The sequence below is a fragment of the Sprattus sprattus genome (assembly GCF_963457725.1).
Source record: "Sprattus sprattus genome assembly, chromosome: 12".
In the NCBI taxonomy this organism is placed as follows: domain Eukaryota; kingdom Metazoa; phylum Chordata; class Actinopteri; order Clupeiformes; family Clupeidae; genus Sprattus; species Sprattus sprattus.
Genome location: NC_137910.1, coordinates 12,448,281 through 12,466,398, shown reverse-complemented (window position 1 = coordinate 12,466,398; position 18,118 = coordinate 12,448,281). Strand labels below are relative to the sequence as shown.

Sequence of the window (18,118 nt, the reverse complement as noted above, 5' to 3'; positions counted from 1 at the left end):
ACCACATTCTCTACATAGATGCCAGAAGCAAGGTTTAAACTAGGAGAAAGCTTCTGATACAGAATCAGAATCAGGTTTTATCGGCCAAGTAAGTTTGCACAAACAAGGCCCACCCAGCCGACCTCCAGATACTTTGCCCCTGTTCGGCCACCTGACAGGCCAGCCACCAGACACTCTGCCCATGCTTGGCCACCAGACTCTTCGGCCGTCCACCCGGCTGGTCGCTTGACCCTTGGTCCCTATCCTGCCTGACTTGCTCTTGACCCCCTCCACCCACCCTATGTGGACTTGTTCGGTTCATTTTGGGCCGTCTGGCATCCGGCCCTTACAGGGGGGTACTGTAAGGTCTGTGCTCTGTCCCTGTCCTGTTTCCTAGTATGTGTCCCTTGTTCTCACGTGTTCTTCATTTGTGATTGTTTACCTTTGTCTCTGCGTGTCTGACTCCTCACGCCCTCCCCTTGTTATTCTGCTGTTCTGTCTCTAAGTTTGTCTCCCTTGTGTTGTCATGTAATCTTTGTTTCACTGTCTAGTCATTGTGCTTCCTTGTTCCCGCCATGTGCTTTCCTGTGTTTGTTTGTGTATGCCATGTGCCCTCTTGTTGTTGTCCGTGTCTCCACCCCTCACCTGTTCCCAATCCTCACTCGGTTTGTTAGTCTGATTGGTTTGTCCTGTGTCCTGTTAATTCCCCTTGTTAAGTCCACCTATGTTTTATTGTCTGCCCCGCCTTGATTGTTCTCACCTATCCCTCGTTATCTGTTGTGTGTGTATAGTCCATGCATTCTTGTCTCTCTTGGGGTTCTCGTCATAATTGTTATGTGTTTGAATCTCTTTGTCTCCTCCGTGTTTTCGCCGTGTTCCTCCGTGTTCACAGTAATTATTTATGTTTCTTGTGTTGCTGACCCTGGACTGTATATGACTTCTCTTTTGCCCTTGCCCTTGCCCGAAACTTGGAAAGTAAACGTTTATTCTGAAATCTACTGCTGTTTTTTGAGTCGTGCAATTGAGTTCTACCCCGCAAACAGGGAACGTCCCCAGGACGTTAACAGGACATTCGCAAGGTCCCCAATCGTCCCCAATTGGTCCCCGCCTCAACGTTCGCTAGAGGACGTTACCAGAACGTTGTTGACGTTCGTAGCAAGTCTACGTTTGGTCCTTCTGTGACGTTCGCATGAGTCTTAAATCGGACTTTTAGAGAACCTTATAATTTGGTCTGTCAGCACACCTCCCCAGGACGTCATTTAAAAACGTCCCCGTAACCTTTACCTGCAGGTCCTCTGCGTGACGTTCGCATCAGCCTTAAAACCGACTATTAAGGAACGTTATAATTTGGTCACTCAGCACACGTACCCAGGACGTCATTTAAAAACGTCCCCGTAACCTTTACCTGCAGGTCCTCTGCGTGACGTTCGCATGAGCCTTAAAACGGACTATTAGGGAACGTTATAATTTGGTCACTCAGCACACGTCCCCAGGACGTCATTTAAAAACGTCCCCATAACCTTTACCTGAAGGTCCTCTGCGTGACGTTCGCATGAGCCTTAAAACGGACTATTAAGGAACGTTATAATTTGATCAGCACATGTCCCCAGGACGTCCTTTAAAAACGTCCCCGTAACCTTTACCTGCAGGTCCTCTGCGTGACGTTCGCATGAGCCTTAAAACGGACTATTAAGGAACGTTAGAATTTGGTCACTCAGCACACGTCCCCAGGACGTCATTTAAAAACGTCCCCATAACCTTTACCTGTGGTCCTCTGCGGGACATTCGCATTTGGTCCTTCCAAAACGTCCCCTTGACGTCCTCTGATGGTCCTCTCTGAACCAGAAAAATGTTTTTCATTTGACCGACATTTTAATGAAAAGCCGGCCAAATATCTAACCTATTTCTGCTTCTAAATTAGCCTATTGAAGAAAACTGACCGCCTGCATAGCTTAAATAATAACATAATCAGGTAGTTTAGAATGCAACATGTTTATTTTCCTAAGTTTACAATGGGAAACAAAAACATTTATGTCTGATGCGCGTCAATAAGTGGCCTTTAAGCGCAGCCTGCTGTGGCGTTAAAATGAGCGCCGCAACATGGTCATTGCTCTGTTCAATGAGTCAGGTATTCAGTGTTTGGAAAGTTCACTTTCTACATGAACTTGCTCAGTTCATTGTTCATAATTCAAAATTTTGAACTAAGTTCAAAGCTCCAATTTTCAATATGCTGCGAGTGCTATAATTTTTCGAAATCTCTGTCTGCAATACCGCTCGCGGCTCTTCGGCGCGCAGTAGGCCTATAATAAAAGGAAACGCGCAACACTGCAGGTATTACAGGACAGGTTCATCCTCGTCAGAAGGTTTACCCTCATCACTGTTGTTCAGTTCAGTTGGCCTCTGAAAAAAAGCTTTTAAGGCTAGTCTGCTTGGCCATGTTGGATCCTTCTCACTCAGTTCGCTCCTCGTTTGAAACCGAGGGTTTGCGCTTTATTTAAAATGCAGCATATGCGTGTTGTTAAATAACTTTCTAACGGCATATTAGGCTGTTCCTTTAAAACATAATAAGGGCAGTGCACGTTTGCTTTATAGGCCTAAATATTAGAATTGTTGTCAAATCCAGATTCTGCTTGCGAGACGGGATTTTTAAAGAAATTTCAATCAGACAATTTGACCGGTGAGCTCTTCGTTCTGTTGCAGCATCTTTGAAGGCCTATGGAAAGCTCAATATGTTAAAGCTAGACACTTGGTCACCTTCCTATGTATGCATTGTATTGGAATCATGCAGACATTACATTTATAGCACAGATCAGTAAAGAAGCATTCATATTTATTTTATTTCATCATTCTTAGTTTGGCTAGTTATTCTGCCTCCCTGCCCGCACGTCCGTGATGTGCCATGGATGTTAATTTAAAAAGTAATCATTACGGAAAACCCTCAATGCGTAGTGACTGAGATTGCTACAATATGCTTTTCCTCAAACCCTCGGAAAAAAGACTAAGTTTGTTGGCTGTCTCACACTGTGATAAACCTGTTAAAGTGACACAATTGTAATCAGACAGTGTTAGGACAGTAGGTAGCGGTCTCGTTTAGTAATAGGAAGGTTTACGGTTCAATTCCCATGCCCGTAATCGTCTGTGTATGTGTCTATGCATATCATATGAAATGTGTAAAATAAATGAACTTGTGTGTGTGTGCTCCCTGTAAGCAAAATGACGGCTCCGCGATCTATTATTATTTTATTTTCTTCATTTAGCTCAGCAAAAACGGTCGTGCCTGCTACGTCCGCGGTGCATCCTTGAATAACGTGCCCAGGACGTCTAAAACACGTTTCCCAGATGTCACCACAATGCCCTCAGGACGTTCTTGCAACTTCCTGCAGAACGTCCCCAGGACCTATAGAAACACGTTCCCCAGACGTAACCACAATGCCCTCGGGAGTAGTGATGGGAATTTCGATTCACTTAGAAGATTCATAGTCCTTTGAGTGAATCACTAAAAAGATCCGAATCTGTTGAGTCCTTTGAATCTGAATCAGTATAAATTTTGTCGCTGAATGAGCCAGCAGCCCACTCCCTAGTGCCTAATGCGCACGCTCCCAGCAAACCACTGTAATGCAGTGCACACACACACACACACACACACACACACACACACACACACACACAGTAAGCCTAGATACATTGAACAAATTGTAACATGATAGGCTTGGCTGGTTAGGCAGCTTATCAGAATTAAATATGTTATTTCGGAAATTGTGAATAGATACTTATTTTTTATTCTTACTTAATTTAATAATTTAATTGTCACGTTTACAATAAACAAATTTCAAGAAAATTGGTTCAGACGAGTTACAGTCGATTTTGACTGAAATAAGTCATCAAATGATTTAAGTCAGCTTATCTACCTTACACGTTAAACACGGCCTGAAAGTAGCGTTAATGCTGTTACAAACGTAGAAAATGAATCTGACGACGGGCCTGCTTGCTGTATCAATCAATTGAGGTTGGGTGAAAGACTTACTCAAAGGACTCAGGTGAAATGGGTCGGACTCGTAGGCTATCCGTTTGGGTGAAAGACTAACTCAAAGGATTCAGGTGAAATGGGTCGGACTCGTATCCGGCTGGGTGAAAGACTAACTCAAAAGACTCAGGGGAAATGGGTCGGACTCGTATCCTGTTGAGTGAAAGACTTACTCAAATGACTCAGATGAAATGGGTCGGACTCGTATCCGGTTGAGTGAAAGACTAACTCAAAGGACTCATATTGAATGGGTCGGACATATTTGAATATTAAAAAGTATGCAAACATCGGAGGTGTCGACAACGTTATATCAGTCTCAGATAGCAGTCACGTTGGCGACATCTCCGATGTTTGCATCCTTTTTAATTTCACCTGAGTCCTTTGAGTTAGTCTTTCACTCAACCGGATACGAGTCTGACCCATTCCCCCTGAGTCTTTTGAGTTAGTCTTTCACCCAGCCGGATACGAGTCCGACCCATTTCACCTGAATCCTTTGAGTTAGTCTTTCACTCAACCGGATACGAATCCGACCCATGAATTCGCTCAGTCTATGGATCTGGATCTGTGTATGTGCTCTATCTACAGGAAGTTCTTATTCAACCACGCAGCTGGCAGCAGGGTCCGTATATCAATAGCTATGCTTAATCTAAGTTACTATGCAGATGAAAAACGGATGTGTTAATGTTGTTATATATAGTTTGATGACATTCGTGCAATGTTTTAATAATGTCGTCCGTAGCAGCCAGAACCGAAAGATTCGGGTTAATTGAGACCACGGACTCGTGACTCATGGGTGAATGTAAGGATTCGGATCTTTGAATCCGATTGACTCAGATTCAACCACCACTACTCGGGAGGTGCTTGCAACGTCCTGCATAACGTCCCCATGACCTATAGAAAACGTTTCCCAGTTGTCACCGCAACGTCCTCGGGACGGTCTTGGAACGTCGTGCAAAACGTCCTAAAGTTGTCACGGGAACCATACACATTTACGTTTTTAGAACGTTCAGAGAGACCATTACAGGACGTCTAGGGGACGTCATTTTGCTTACAGGGTACACACCCACCCGCAATCCGTAACAGTCTTGAGACAAAGAAGATGAGGGTCCAGAAAGTGCAGGAATAAATAAATTCTATACGGTATGAGTATGACGGTTATGCAGTAAGGGTGAAATAAATAGATGTGGTTGAGGGAGTAATTGTACATTGGTTATTACACAATACCATAGTGTGTTAGCTGTTCAGTAAAGAGACGGCGAGAAGGAAGAAACAGTTTTTGTGTCTGGAGGTTTTGGCGAACAGAGATCTGTAGCGCCTACCAGAGGGGAGGAGTTGGTATAGGTTGTGTCCAGGGTGTAAGGGGTCTGCAGTGATATTTCCAGCCCGTTTCCTGACTCTGGAGGTGAAAAGGTCTTGGCTGGTGGGCAGGTTGGCACCAATGATCTTTTCTGCAGACCTGACTGTCCGTTGAAGTCTATGCTTATCCAGTTTGGTGGCCGATCCAAACCAGACAGTGATGGCTGTGCAAAGAATAGACTCAATGACTGCGGTGTAGAATAGGATCAGCTGGCGCAGGAAGTACATCCTCTGCTGGGCCTTCTTGATGATGGTGTCGATGTTGGTTTCCCATTTCAGGTTCCAGGAGATTGTGGATCCCAGAAACCTGAAGGATTCTATAGCCAACACAGTACAGTTGAGTATGGTGAGGGGGGGCAGTGCTGGGTGGCTCCTCCTAAAGTCCACTGTCATCTCTACGGTCTTAAGTGCCCACCACAGGGCCAGCTGCTCAACTTCCTACCTATCTGCAGACTCATCGTCAACACGGATGAGGCCCGTGACGGATGTGTGGTCTGCAAATTTAAAGAGTTTAATAGATGGGTCACCTGAGGTGCAGTCGTTTCTGTAGAGGGAGAAGAGCAGTTGGGAGAGCACGCAACCCTGAGGTGCACCAGTGCCGACTGACTGGGTGCTGGACACTGATCTCAAAAAGAAACTGGATAGCGCATCCCATGGTTTCTGACAGTTTCAAAGTGAGGCCACTCGAAAAATCGTGCCGGCCATTTTGTTGGGACCACTTTCCTGCTTGAGACTTATGATTATGACAGGCGATGAATATTATATATAAGATATTTAATGAATTAGCATATTAAGCCTTAATTGGCCAGGTTCTAATCATCAACACTAATAAAATACGATAGAGGAACAAGTTTCAATATTTGTATTCAAGCAAACACAAACTATATAACATGCTATAAAACAAGGTTTATGAAAACTTGAAATTACTATAAGGCTTAATATGCAAATTCATTAAATATCTTATATCTAATATTCATCGCCCGTCATAATCATTGGTCTCAAGCAGGAAAGTGGTCCCAAAAAAATGGCCACCACGATGCCTCACTTTGATACCTTGGGATGCGCTATCATGTTTCTTTTTGAGATCAGTGGTGCTGGATGTTATTTCACCCAGCTTCACCTGCCGCTTCCTGTCTATCAGGAAGTTGGTGATCCACTGACAGGTGGAGGCGGGCACAGTGAGCTGGGTGAGTTTGGTGAGGAGGACATCTGGGATGATGGTGTTGAACGCCGAGCTGAAGACCACGAACAGCATTCTTGCATTCAGGCATCACACTTAGAGGTAAGATAAGATGGCTCCTATCAGGCTCTGCTGTGTGATATGAATAAGAGTCACATGCTGACCTAGCTCATTGGCAAATGTCAAAGAGTCGTAATCCAAAGAACATATCCAGCCCATTTGAATGATGGGAGAACACAGTATATGAACATTAAATATAACTGGCTGAAACACAAGAAAATGTTGAAGAAATTACATTGAGAAAGTTTTTTGCCATTTTCTGCATCCATAGACTGTCTTCCTCTTAAGGGAAACTATTTCTACATTTCTGTAGCTTCCTGCATATTTTACAGCTTATTCCATGTGACAGCTCATTCAGAACCAACAAATAAGGTGGGTACAGATGGTACATTTTATTTTGTTTTTATTGTCTTGATGTAATTTCTGTGAGCCCTGTGCGTTGATCTCAACTGCTCTAGCAAATTAGTTCCACTTACACAACAAGCAGTGACATAAGATTTGGTTACTTTAGCATCCAAGGTACTTTGGTGTTTCCGTGTAAAGCAAAGCCAAGCATCTGAAATACATGTACTTTATGAACTATAACATGAACTATAATACAAGTATCGAAAAGGCTCACTTGAAAATAATTACATTATAATATAATAATAATAACATTAATCAGATAATGAGTGGGACAGCCCATTGAATCACTCTACAAATAACTTCTGGAATAAATCAAATGCCTATCAAGAAGCTTTAGCTGTTTTTATGACCATGCCCAGTGGCATAATGAGTAACGACGTGCCCAGGTGCAGGCTATCACAGACCCTAGTCAGTGGCTTAAGGCAGTTGTTCCCTAACATTTTACAGTCCCGTACCCCTTCAGAAATTCAATCTCCAGCTACGCACTGCTCGTTTTTTTTTTCTTGTTTGTCCCTCACCCCCCAGCACATATTCAGCCTTTAACACTTGAAACTTTCAGGAAAGGTCACTAACCGCTAACGCCACGCCTCCTCCCCCCGTGCACATATTAAGCCTATAGCCATATTTGGCCGCATATGTACATCAGTATTTTTGCCACTGCGTCTTGGCTTTTCAGACAATTTTGATTGACATAAATATGTCTATGGGCCCCTGCTACGGGTCCCCAAGACCCAGGGGCCCAGGTCCGACCGCACCTGCTGTACCCCCTATAGTTATGCCCCTGACCATGCCGTAACATATCCCTTACCCTTGACTCACCCACCCCCAACCTGACCTCTTTGTGTCATAAAACTTGTTTCTCCACCAATTAGCATTTTTTTTTGACATCCGAACAATAGGAGCGGAGTGAAGACCTGTTGCCAGACCATCTGTAGCCACATCAGGAAACACGCACAGGTAAAAGGGTACCTTTGTCTCTGTGATCTTCCTTTTAAACTGTGTCATAAAACTTGTTTCTCCAACAATAAGCATTTTTGTGACGTCCGAACAAGAGGAGCTGAGTGAAGACCTGTTGCCAGTCAGCCTGACAGACCATCTGTAGCCACATCAGGAAACACACACAGGTAAAGGGGTAAATTTGTCTCTGTGATCTGCCTTCAAACTGATTTACACTCGTAACTTTGGATTTTATTTCACTGTCAAGTTTGTCCTTTGGAATAGTTATATATAACTTTAAAAAAAAAATCGGTGCATTAGCTCATTTTCATCTAAAACTAAGATCTAATCTCAAGTGCATATTTTTTTTTCAAGCGAACCAGTGCCTTATTTGGCTGCGAAAATAGTAAGTATAAATAGAATGAAGATGATGAAAATTGAAGAAACACAAATCATTGTCTATTCTTCACATCTTGATAACTGTTTAAGGGAACTGATATTTTCTCATGATTCCACATGTAGCAGTGAGTTCAGTAAAGTTGTGTTGCTGCAAAGGATTATAGAGAAATAGGTTTCATTTTCGCTCTCCCTTCATCTCCAGACGAAGCTCAGTGCCTTGTTTGGACAGTGTTCCTGGAGCCTGTGTGACCATGACGTTCCAGAGGCTCATAGCTCTGTTCCCTCTCTTCATGGTTTCTGTCCGAGGGTGGGAGGCTCCCTGGTTCTGCCATGGAGAAGACTGTCCCCAGTTCACCGTTGTTCACACCTATGAGGTAAAGATCATTCACATTTACAATAATAACCAGTGGAAGAAATCTTATCGTGTGAGTCATTCTTTTCAAACAACAACTTGACCTGTGAAACCGGCATAAAAATGGAATGTATTTCTTATTTTCAAAACGAGGGCTTTGAGGAGCGTTTCTATAAGGCTTCTCATTGGATCACTGTGGATGTTGCCATCACTACAGAGAAGGAAGTCGTAAAAGCCCTTTGGAAGCTCTTTTCTTACACAAAAGGAGCGAATAATGAAAGTATGTATCATCTGCTTAATAATATCTATTATTGAAGAAAAGATATGAACACACTTTCTCCCTCACTGTCATGTCATGGCGATCCATGTGACCAAAATGCTCTGAAATCGGAGTTGAATGTTCTGTTTTCTTGCTGTCTTTGCACAGACGAACACGTAAACCTGCCATGGCCTTCATTTGTCTCAGTGGAGGGGGATGGTGATAAGAATCATGGGTCTGTTTCCTGGTCTGTCCCTGTTGGTACTCACCTTCCCAAACCTAACGATGCCACCATCAGGGAGACAGACATGCCCGCTGCAACGGTCTATGTCAGGTAAGAGTCTTTACACAGGAAACATATTTCTCTCTCTGCCCCTCCCTCTGTCTTTTTTTGTCTGTCTGTCTGTCTGTCTGTCTGTCTGTCTGTCTGTCTGTCTGTCTGTCTGTCTGTCTGTCTGTCTGTCTGTCTGTCTGTCTGTCTGTCAGTCCGTCCGTCCGTCCGTCCGTCCGTCCGTCCGTCCGTCCGTCTCTCTCTCTGTTCCCATTCTCTATCTATCTTGCTCTCTCTCTTATTTGCTCTTGCTCTCTCTCTCCTTTACCTGTCTCTTTACGTCCTATTTATCTTTCTGTCTATTCATTTCCATCCTGACTTTCAGTCACCAGTGCACACACTGCCTCAATCATCAACCCTGTGACCTAAACTTTGCCTTCTCCTCTGTTTTGCCCTTTCCTTCAGGAGCTTTGGTGGGGTGGCAACAGAGACTAATGGCCGTGAGAACCTCGAGAAGCTGAAGGAGTCCATTGAGGCCGCGGGGAAGAGCTTCGTGCCGGACAGATTTGTGGCTGCAGGGTACGACCCCCCCTTGCGACTAATCGACCGACACAACGAGATCTGGGTCTTCGCAGACTAAGTGACCCTGGGTTTGAGTTGCGTTTAGATTTTATTGAGTGAGAAACACAATTGTAGCAGGTGTAAAAAGTGGAGTTAACAGGAAAATAAAGAAAACCAAAAAAACATTAATGATTTTTAGAAGCTTATTCATGCATGCAAAAACCTGTTTCCATTTCAATTACAATGGCATAGCATTGTAATTCCACATAGGTAATCAAAAATATGCTTTCTCGTTGAATTCATTGTTTCTTCACATCCCATCAATGTGGATAATAAAACACATTTCCTTCAAATTATGTCTTTATGCTTTTATGTATAATGTACTGTGTGTGTGTGTGTGTGTGTCTGTGTGTGTGTGTGTGTGTGTGTGTGTGTGTTTGTGTGTGTTTGTGTGTGTGTTTGAGTTCATCTAAATTCAAAGGCCAATTTAGCAAATGCTACAAGAGAACCTAAAAATGGGGAACACACACACACACATGCACACACACACTTGCACACACGCACACACACACACACACACACACACACACACACACACACACTCAAACACACAGCCACACGTGCACATACACACCTTCTGTTTTTTGTAACATATCGAGTTATACTACATTCTCTACATAGATACCAGTAGCAGGGGACTAGGAGAACGTTAGACACTATAGATGTAAGATAAGATGGTCCCTATCAGGCTCTGTTGTGTGATATGAATAAGTGTCACATGCTGACCTAGCTCATTGGCAAATGTCAAAGAGTCATAATCCAAAGAGTCATAATCCAGCCCATTTGCATGACGGGAGAACACAGTATTATGAGTCATTCTTTTCAAACAACTGGCATACAATTTGGCATACAAATGGAATGTATTTGTCACTTTACAGTGTCATTGTGGGTTTTCACATGTATATTGGTGAACTGAAAATAACGTGCAAATGCTATGTGTTGTGCGTGATGTCATTAACAATGATTGGGTGCTGGTGGTATGATGGCACGTGAATTGACATTGATCATGGACACCTGTTAAGGGAAATCTTGCTGGCGTTGGCCAGTGAATGGATTGTCTCCAGCTGGCGAATGCTGCTTAAGGTGGGGATGCATCAATGCGAGGCAGGCTCGGTTGAAGGCAGAGAGACGGAAGACGAGTAAAGTGTCACCGGCCTCACCCTGGATATACACGGGAACTACACCTGCGGGAGTGCATCGGCGCAACTACGAGAAGACAAGGAGGAAGCAGAGAACCCATGATCAACGCTCGATAAGTAACCTATCCCTTGAAGGGAAGTTCTAGTTCCACCACGTAACCCTTGCATAAGGGGTATGGTGTGTGCGTCATGGCGACAAATAACTAATAAGTGTTTCTGCTTGACAGTTTATCTTGTGACCAGCGGACTGGGAGACAACGCAACCACGAAGAGGCAGTGTTCCTCGCGATCGTCGAGGGGCAGTGCCTGCTTAAAGGGATAGTTCGGTTTTTAAGACATGAATCTGAATAGCTTCTCCGTCACCAGTGTCATGCAATCATGCATCACTTACCCCCGACAGCCAGGTAAGGCCAAAGCTGGGAATTGGTACAATTCGCATGTGCGAGAGTCGCCATTCGCTTCAGAATTGGTACAATTCGCATGTGCGAGAGTCGCCATTCGCTTCACGTGAATCAGGCACAATTCGAGTGGGCGAGAGTCGACACTTTGGGCGCATATGAGACATACAGTATGGCGCATATGACACATACAGTATAGGCTACGTTTTTGACAATTCTCACAAAGACACGCGATCTGAATTGCACAGAGACGGGCGCATATGAGACATATACGTTGTTGACTCACAAAGACAAAACAAATAGCTACACGTAGCCTATAAACGTTGTTGAGACTCGTATTAAAGATTTGACTCATTCTCGTGGTTGAAAGTCGGTAACAAAACAGAGACAAATAGCTACACGTTCAAGCAATGTCATTTCATGTCATTTATTTCAAAAACAAACAATCAGAGTGTAAGAGCTCTGGTTCCAAGACACAAAAAAGCCAGGAACCAGGTCTGATGGCCCATCAACCTAAACAATAGGCCAGGAGCCGCCTTGATGGTTGTAACCTGGTGCTGTGTAAACTAGCTTGTGGGTGTTGAATTGGTATTTTTTTTGTTCAGCCACTTAACATTTTATAGTGTATTCATATCTATTTATGTCATATCATGCCTCATGACTCTTACCTCATATTCATTGTACTTATATATCTTATCATGTCTTACCTCATTCATAACCTCTATTGCTACCTTCACCTGTACTTGTATCATATCTGCACTAATGACCAACTATTGCTGCCAATGTTAATACTGCTCATACCCCATATATCTTGTACTGTCATATCATACTGTATACATCCCATCTATTTATTTTTATATTACCACTATGCAGAATACTCTGCACTCTTCTGCTATGGTTCCTTTGGTTAGATTCCGTTGCATTGTACTTATATCATATCAACATCAGCAATGATTTCACCTGGTCTGCCCACACTGACAAGGTGGTCAAAGCTGCCCGAAAACGCCTCTTCTTCCTGAGGAGACTCAGGAAGTTTGGCATTAATCCAGACATCCTCACCAACTTCTATAGATGCACTATAGAAAGCATCTTGACTGTTAGCATCTCAGTGTGGTTTGGAAGCTGCACAGCCATGGACCGTAAGGCCCTACGCAGTGTGGTCAAATCCGTTGAGTTCATCATCGGCAGGGAACTCCCATCCCTTCAGGACATCTACCTTAAAAGATGCCTCCGAAGAGCTGGCAGGATCCTAAAAGACTGTCATCACCCATCCTTCAGACTGTTCACCCTGCTGCCTTCTGGTAGGCGGTTCCGAAGTGTCCGGTTTCGCACCCGCAGACTGGAGAACGGATTCTACCCTAAGGCCATCAGGCTCCTAAATGAACAATAATGCACTCCTCACTTTACACTTGCCACTTTACTCTTCACTGGCTCACTTTTACTGCTGTTTGCACTACTTTCTCAGTCCAGCTCATGTTCAGTTTAGCTCATGTAGGTTGTTTATCTGTTTAATATGTGTATTTATGTTTAGTATCTATGGTAGTGTGGTATGGTGTCCTGTCTTAAGCATTTCAGTGCCCAGTCCAACTCTGTTGTTCTGTGTATCTGACAATAAAAGAGTTGACTTGACTTGTACCTGTATCATATCTGCGCTAATGACCAACTATTGCTGCCGATGTTACAACTACTCATACCCCATATATCTTGCGCTGTCATATCATACTGAATACAAACGCTATACAATACATTATCTGTAAGGTTGTGAGTGTGCAGTGGTAATGTAAGTTGATATTGATTATGTTTTTATTCAGTCACACACAGTAACAACAAACAAGTTCAACACAAATAATAATACATTCAAAGTGACTGAAAAGGCACAAGCTGAAGCATAATGCTTGTATTTAAGCCTGTCCTGTTTGACCAATTTAAGCTACCCATCAACATATGCATTTTTATTTTATTTTTTACAAGTAATACATGTAATGGAAATAAAAAAACAAACAAAAGAATTGCCTCCAAAAAGTTAGTCACAAGAAGAGCAATGAAGCAAGATCCCAAATAAACAGCACAAAATCCTGCATACATTATGGACACTTGTAGCCCTCAAAAATTGCTTTAGCTACCATCCCTTTGAAAACAAAAAATGTCTTACACTTTCTTAAGATTATGTTAGCATCATTCCATAATGAAATTCCAACAACAGATATACATCTCCTTTTAATTAATTTTTTGGCATTTGGTACACTAAATTTACAGACATCTCTGAGATTATATTTTGTCTCTTGAAATGAGAAAAACCTTTGTATGCTGACTGGGAGTTGGTTTGATTTAGCTCGATACATTATTTGCATTATTTTATAATATACCAGATCATTAAATTGCATTACAAATGATTTCATAAACAATGGGTTAGTGGGTGCATAATAATCAACCTTATTTATTATCCTTATGGCTCGTTTTTGTAAAATAATGATTTCATTCAGACTTCCACACAATATGATATGTAGGGAAGTATAAGTGAACAGTAAATAATATGTAAGGCCTTTTAGTTTAACATGCATCTTGATTTGTATAAAATTGCTATCATCTTAGAGATCTTTCCTTTGATATAATAAACATGTGGTTTCCATGTTAATTTATGGTCAATGACCACTCCTAGAAATGTTATCTCGGTCACTCGTTCAGCATCACTTATTTTTAATTGAATGTCCTTACCTATTTCCTTTTCGATTTCCAAAGACCATGAATTAGTTTTTTATTTTTCTATTGAGTGACAATCTATTAACATCAAACCAGGTTTTGAGGATTTCTAAATCTCTTTCAATAGAAGTCAAGAGTTGCTGTAGATTATTACCCGAACAGTAGGCTACATGTTTGTATCAGTTGGATTCGTAGAACGTAATAAATTACATTGCTGGACCGTGTGGCTATTTGTCTCTTTTTTGTTATTGTTGTTGTTACCGACCACGAGAATGAGTAAGATCTTTAATAAAAGTCTCAACAACGTTTATAGGTTACGTGTAGCTATTTGTTTTGTCTTTGAATGAGTTGTCGTCTTTATAGTTCGCGTCCTAAGTGAAGCGCGCTTCATTCACAAAGTGGCGACTCTCGCCCACTCGAATTGGGCCTGATTCGCGTGAAGCGAATTGTGCCTGATTCGCGTGAAGCGAATGGCGACTCTCGCACATGCGAATTGTACCCGTTCGCAGACAAGACCTTAGCTCCGACAGCGTCTTGTGAGCAGAGTTCTCGTCCAGTTTTGGTCAAACCGAAAGTAGTCCGGCAGGTTTGCTAGACCCAGCAAAATAAAAAGTTTCTCTTCCCAAAACATTATGTGTTCAAAAGAGTGATATATTTGCATCCCAAAAACATTGTAGTGGAAAAAGTCACACCTCGTTATCACTTGGCCCTATTTTCAATACGTTCGATACTGCAGACTCTACGGCAGATACTAGCCTACTAGTAGAGTCTACCTGTTTGATTCCTGTGATGGACGTTTCTCTCAGGCAACTTTAGTGAATCAAACTTTCGCGAATATAAAGCTTCCCATGGATCACTGTGGATGTTGCGATCCCTAGAAAGGAAGAAGTCCAAAAAGCTCTTTGGAAGCTCCATGATTACACGAAAGGAGCGACTCTGTTATTGAAGAAAAGATGTGAACACACTAACTCCTTATCCCTCCTATTACCTTCAACTTTATTAACATCTTTTATCCTTGGTGTCAATTTGACCCCAGCAATTTAAACCTCCGAATTTTTTTTTTTTTTACCAAAGTGTATGTGTCAAGTACTTTAGGTTTGTTGACTACCTAAATAGCCCTTTAAATAAACAATACCCCCACCCTCCCTCATATACATCTAGAAAACATGTTACGGGACTGGAGAAATATGCAGATCACCATAAAATCTCACTGATTCACCTTAAATTGAAAAGAGATATTCTTCTGGTGTTTTTATCGTTTCATAGTATTTCTAAGTACATATTGTTATCTATAACATTTGGAATAAAAAAAACGACGTGTTATCAAGAATAGTAACAATGTGATATTTCTTATATATTTTATACAATTAAAACAGCCTGGTGTCAAATTTACACCCATTGAAACATTGAAAACATATCATGTTCATTTTGTGTTTTGTCCCCATTAAATTAGGAAAAGTCATTAAATATAAAGCAAAAAATGATGTCAATCATTTATTTAGAGATGTTAAACATTGAATGGGGTCAAATTGACCCCAAACATAGTAGGAGGGTTAAGTTCACTCACTGACATGGCATGGTGATAAGTGTGACCAAAAGGCTCTGAAATCTGAGCTGAATGTCAAGAGACTGTTGCTGTTGTTTGCACAGAGAAAAATGTCAACCTGCCATGGCCTTCGTTTGTTGTCACTCACCTTCCCAAACCTAACGATGCCACTACCAGGGTGATAGACATGCCTGTTATGTGTGCAAACACTACGCGAAACACGGGAGCCTCATAAGTTCAACTGTTTACTGAAACGTATTCCAGTGGACACACTGACCAAAAAAACACATCATCCGTTACATTAAAATACAGGCATGCTATCAAAATACGGGCATGCCGTAAACACTGTCATAACAATGCCCGCTGCCACGGTCTATGTCAGGTAGAGTCTTCACCCAGAACACATTTTTTTCTCTCTGCACCTCCCTCTGTCTTTTATGCTTTCTGTCTGTCTGTCCCCCTTCTCTCTCTCATTTGCTCTCTCTCTCTCTCTCTTGCTCTCTCTCTCTGTCCTTTACCTGTCTCTTTACCTCCTATTTATCTTTCTGTCTATTCATTCCCATCCTGACTTTCACAGTCACCAGTGCACACACTACCTCTATCCTCAACACTGTGACCTCATCGTGACCTTCCTCTCGGTTTTGCCCTTTTCTGAAAAGAGGAGCAGAGTGAAGATCTGTTCCCAGTCAGCCTGAAAGACCAGCTGTAGCAACATCAGGAAACACACACAGGTAAAAGGATACATTTTCCTTCAAACTTGTTAACACACGTAACTTTAGATTTGATTTCACTGTCAAGAGTAGTTATACGTGAGTTTTTAATTTGAATTTGTTTTCCTGTTTATTAGCTCATTTTCATCCAGAACTTAAAGATCTCATCTCAAGTACATGTTTTTTTTCAAGAGAACCAGTACTTTGTTTTGCTGCAAAAACAGTAGGCATATATATATATATAGAATGATGATGAGGATTGAAGAAATGGAACAAAAATCATTGTCTATTCATCACATCTTGATAACTGTAGTTTAAGGGAACTCTGGTATGTTGTCATGATTCCAAATGTAACAGTGAGTTCAGTATAGCTGTGTTAATAGATTATAGAGAAATAGGTTTCATTTTCCCTCTCCCTTCATCTCCAGACGGAGCTCAGTGCCTTCTTTGGACAGTGTTCCTGGAGCCTGTGTGACCATGACGTTCCAGAGGCTCATAGCTCTGTTCACACTCTTCATGGTTTCTGTCCAAGGGTGGAAGGCTCCCTGGTTCTGCCATGGAGAAGACTGTCCTCAGTTCAGCGTTGTTCACCGCTATGAGGTAAAGATCTTTCACATTTACAATAATAACCAGTGGAAGACATCTTATCGTGTTAGTCATTCTTTTCAAACAACAACTTGAAACTAGAATAAAAATGGAATGTATTTCATATTTTAGAACAAGGGCTTCGAGGAGCGGTTCTATAATGCTTCTCATTGGATCACTGTGGATGTTGCGACCACTTCAAAGGAGGATGTCATGAAAGCCCTTTGGAAGCTCTTGTCTTACACGGAAGGAGAGAATGAGGAAAGTATGTGTCATCTGCCTAATAACATCTGTTATTGAAGAAAATATATGAACACACTTTCTCACCTCACTGACAAGGCATGGTGATGAATGTGACCAAAATGCTCTGAAATCGGAGTTTAATGTTCTGAGACTATTCTCTTGCTGTGTTTGCACAGAGGAAAATATAAACCTGCCATGGCCTTCGTTTGTCTCAGTGGAGGGGGATGGTGATGAGAAACATGGGTCTGTTTCCTGGTCTGTCCCAGTTGGAACTCACCTTCCCAAACCTGACGATGCCACCATCAGGGAGACAGACATGCCCCCTGTAACGGTCTATGTCAGGTAAGAGTCTTTACACAGGAAACATTATTCTCTCTCTGCCCCTCCCTCTGCCTTCTTTTATTGTCTGCCTGCCTGCCTGCCTGCCTGCCTGCCTTCCTGCCTGTCTTTCGTTCTGTCTCTTTACCTCCTATTTATCTTTCTGTTTATTCATTTCCATCCTGACTTTCACAGTCACCAGTGCTACTACCTCTATCCTCAACACTGTGACCTCATCTTTGCCTTTCTCTCTGTTTTACCCTTTTCTTCATCAGGAGTTTTGGTGGGTGGGCATCAGAGACTAATGGCCGTGAGAACCTCGAGAAGCTGAAGGAGTCCATTGAGGCCGCGGGGAAGAGCTTCGTGCCGGACAGATTTGTGGTTGCAGGATACGACACCCCCTTGCGACTGTTTTACCGACACAACGAGATCTGGGTCTTCGCAGACTAAGTGACCCTGGGGTTGGGTTGCGTTTAGAATTGTTTGAGTGAGAAACACAATTTTAGCAGGTGTAAAAAGTTGAGTTGATGGGAAAATAAAGAAAACCAAAAGAAACATTAAAGATGCAAATGCTTATGCAAAAACCTGTTTCCATTTCAATTACAATGGCATAGCATTGTCATTCCACATGAGCTAA

The 18,118-nt window shown here is 42.3% G+C and overlaps 2 protein-coding genes across 2 annotated transcripts; both read left to right on the top strand.

Moving 5' to 3' along the window:
• Positions 1–8,590: 8,590 nt before the first annotated feature.
• LOC308373450 (heme-binding protein 2-like) lies at positions 8,591–9,861 on the top strand (the record flags this gene model as incomplete). The annotated part of the gene is made up of 4 exons (XM_080848957.1): positions 8,591–8,713; positions 8,845–8,971; positions 9,119–9,284; positions 9,687–9,861. 4 exons carry the CDS (start codon positions 8,591–8,593, stop codon positions 9,859–9,861), a joined length of 591 nt encoding a protein of 196 aa, XP_080705083.1.
• A 6,951-nt stretch (positions 9,862–16,812) lies between these two features.
• LOC308373322 (heme-binding protein 2-like) lies at positions 16,813–17,931 on the top strand (the record flags this gene model as incomplete). Its single annotated transcript, XM_080848771.1, has 4 exons — positions 16,813–16,935; positions 17,059–17,185; positions 17,340–17,505; positions 17,757–17,931. 4 exons carry the CDS (start codon positions 16,813–16,815, stop codon positions 17,929–17,931), a joined length of 591 nt encoding a protein of 196 aa, XP_080704897.1.
• Between the last annotated feature and the right edge of the window lie 187 nt (positions 17,932–18,118).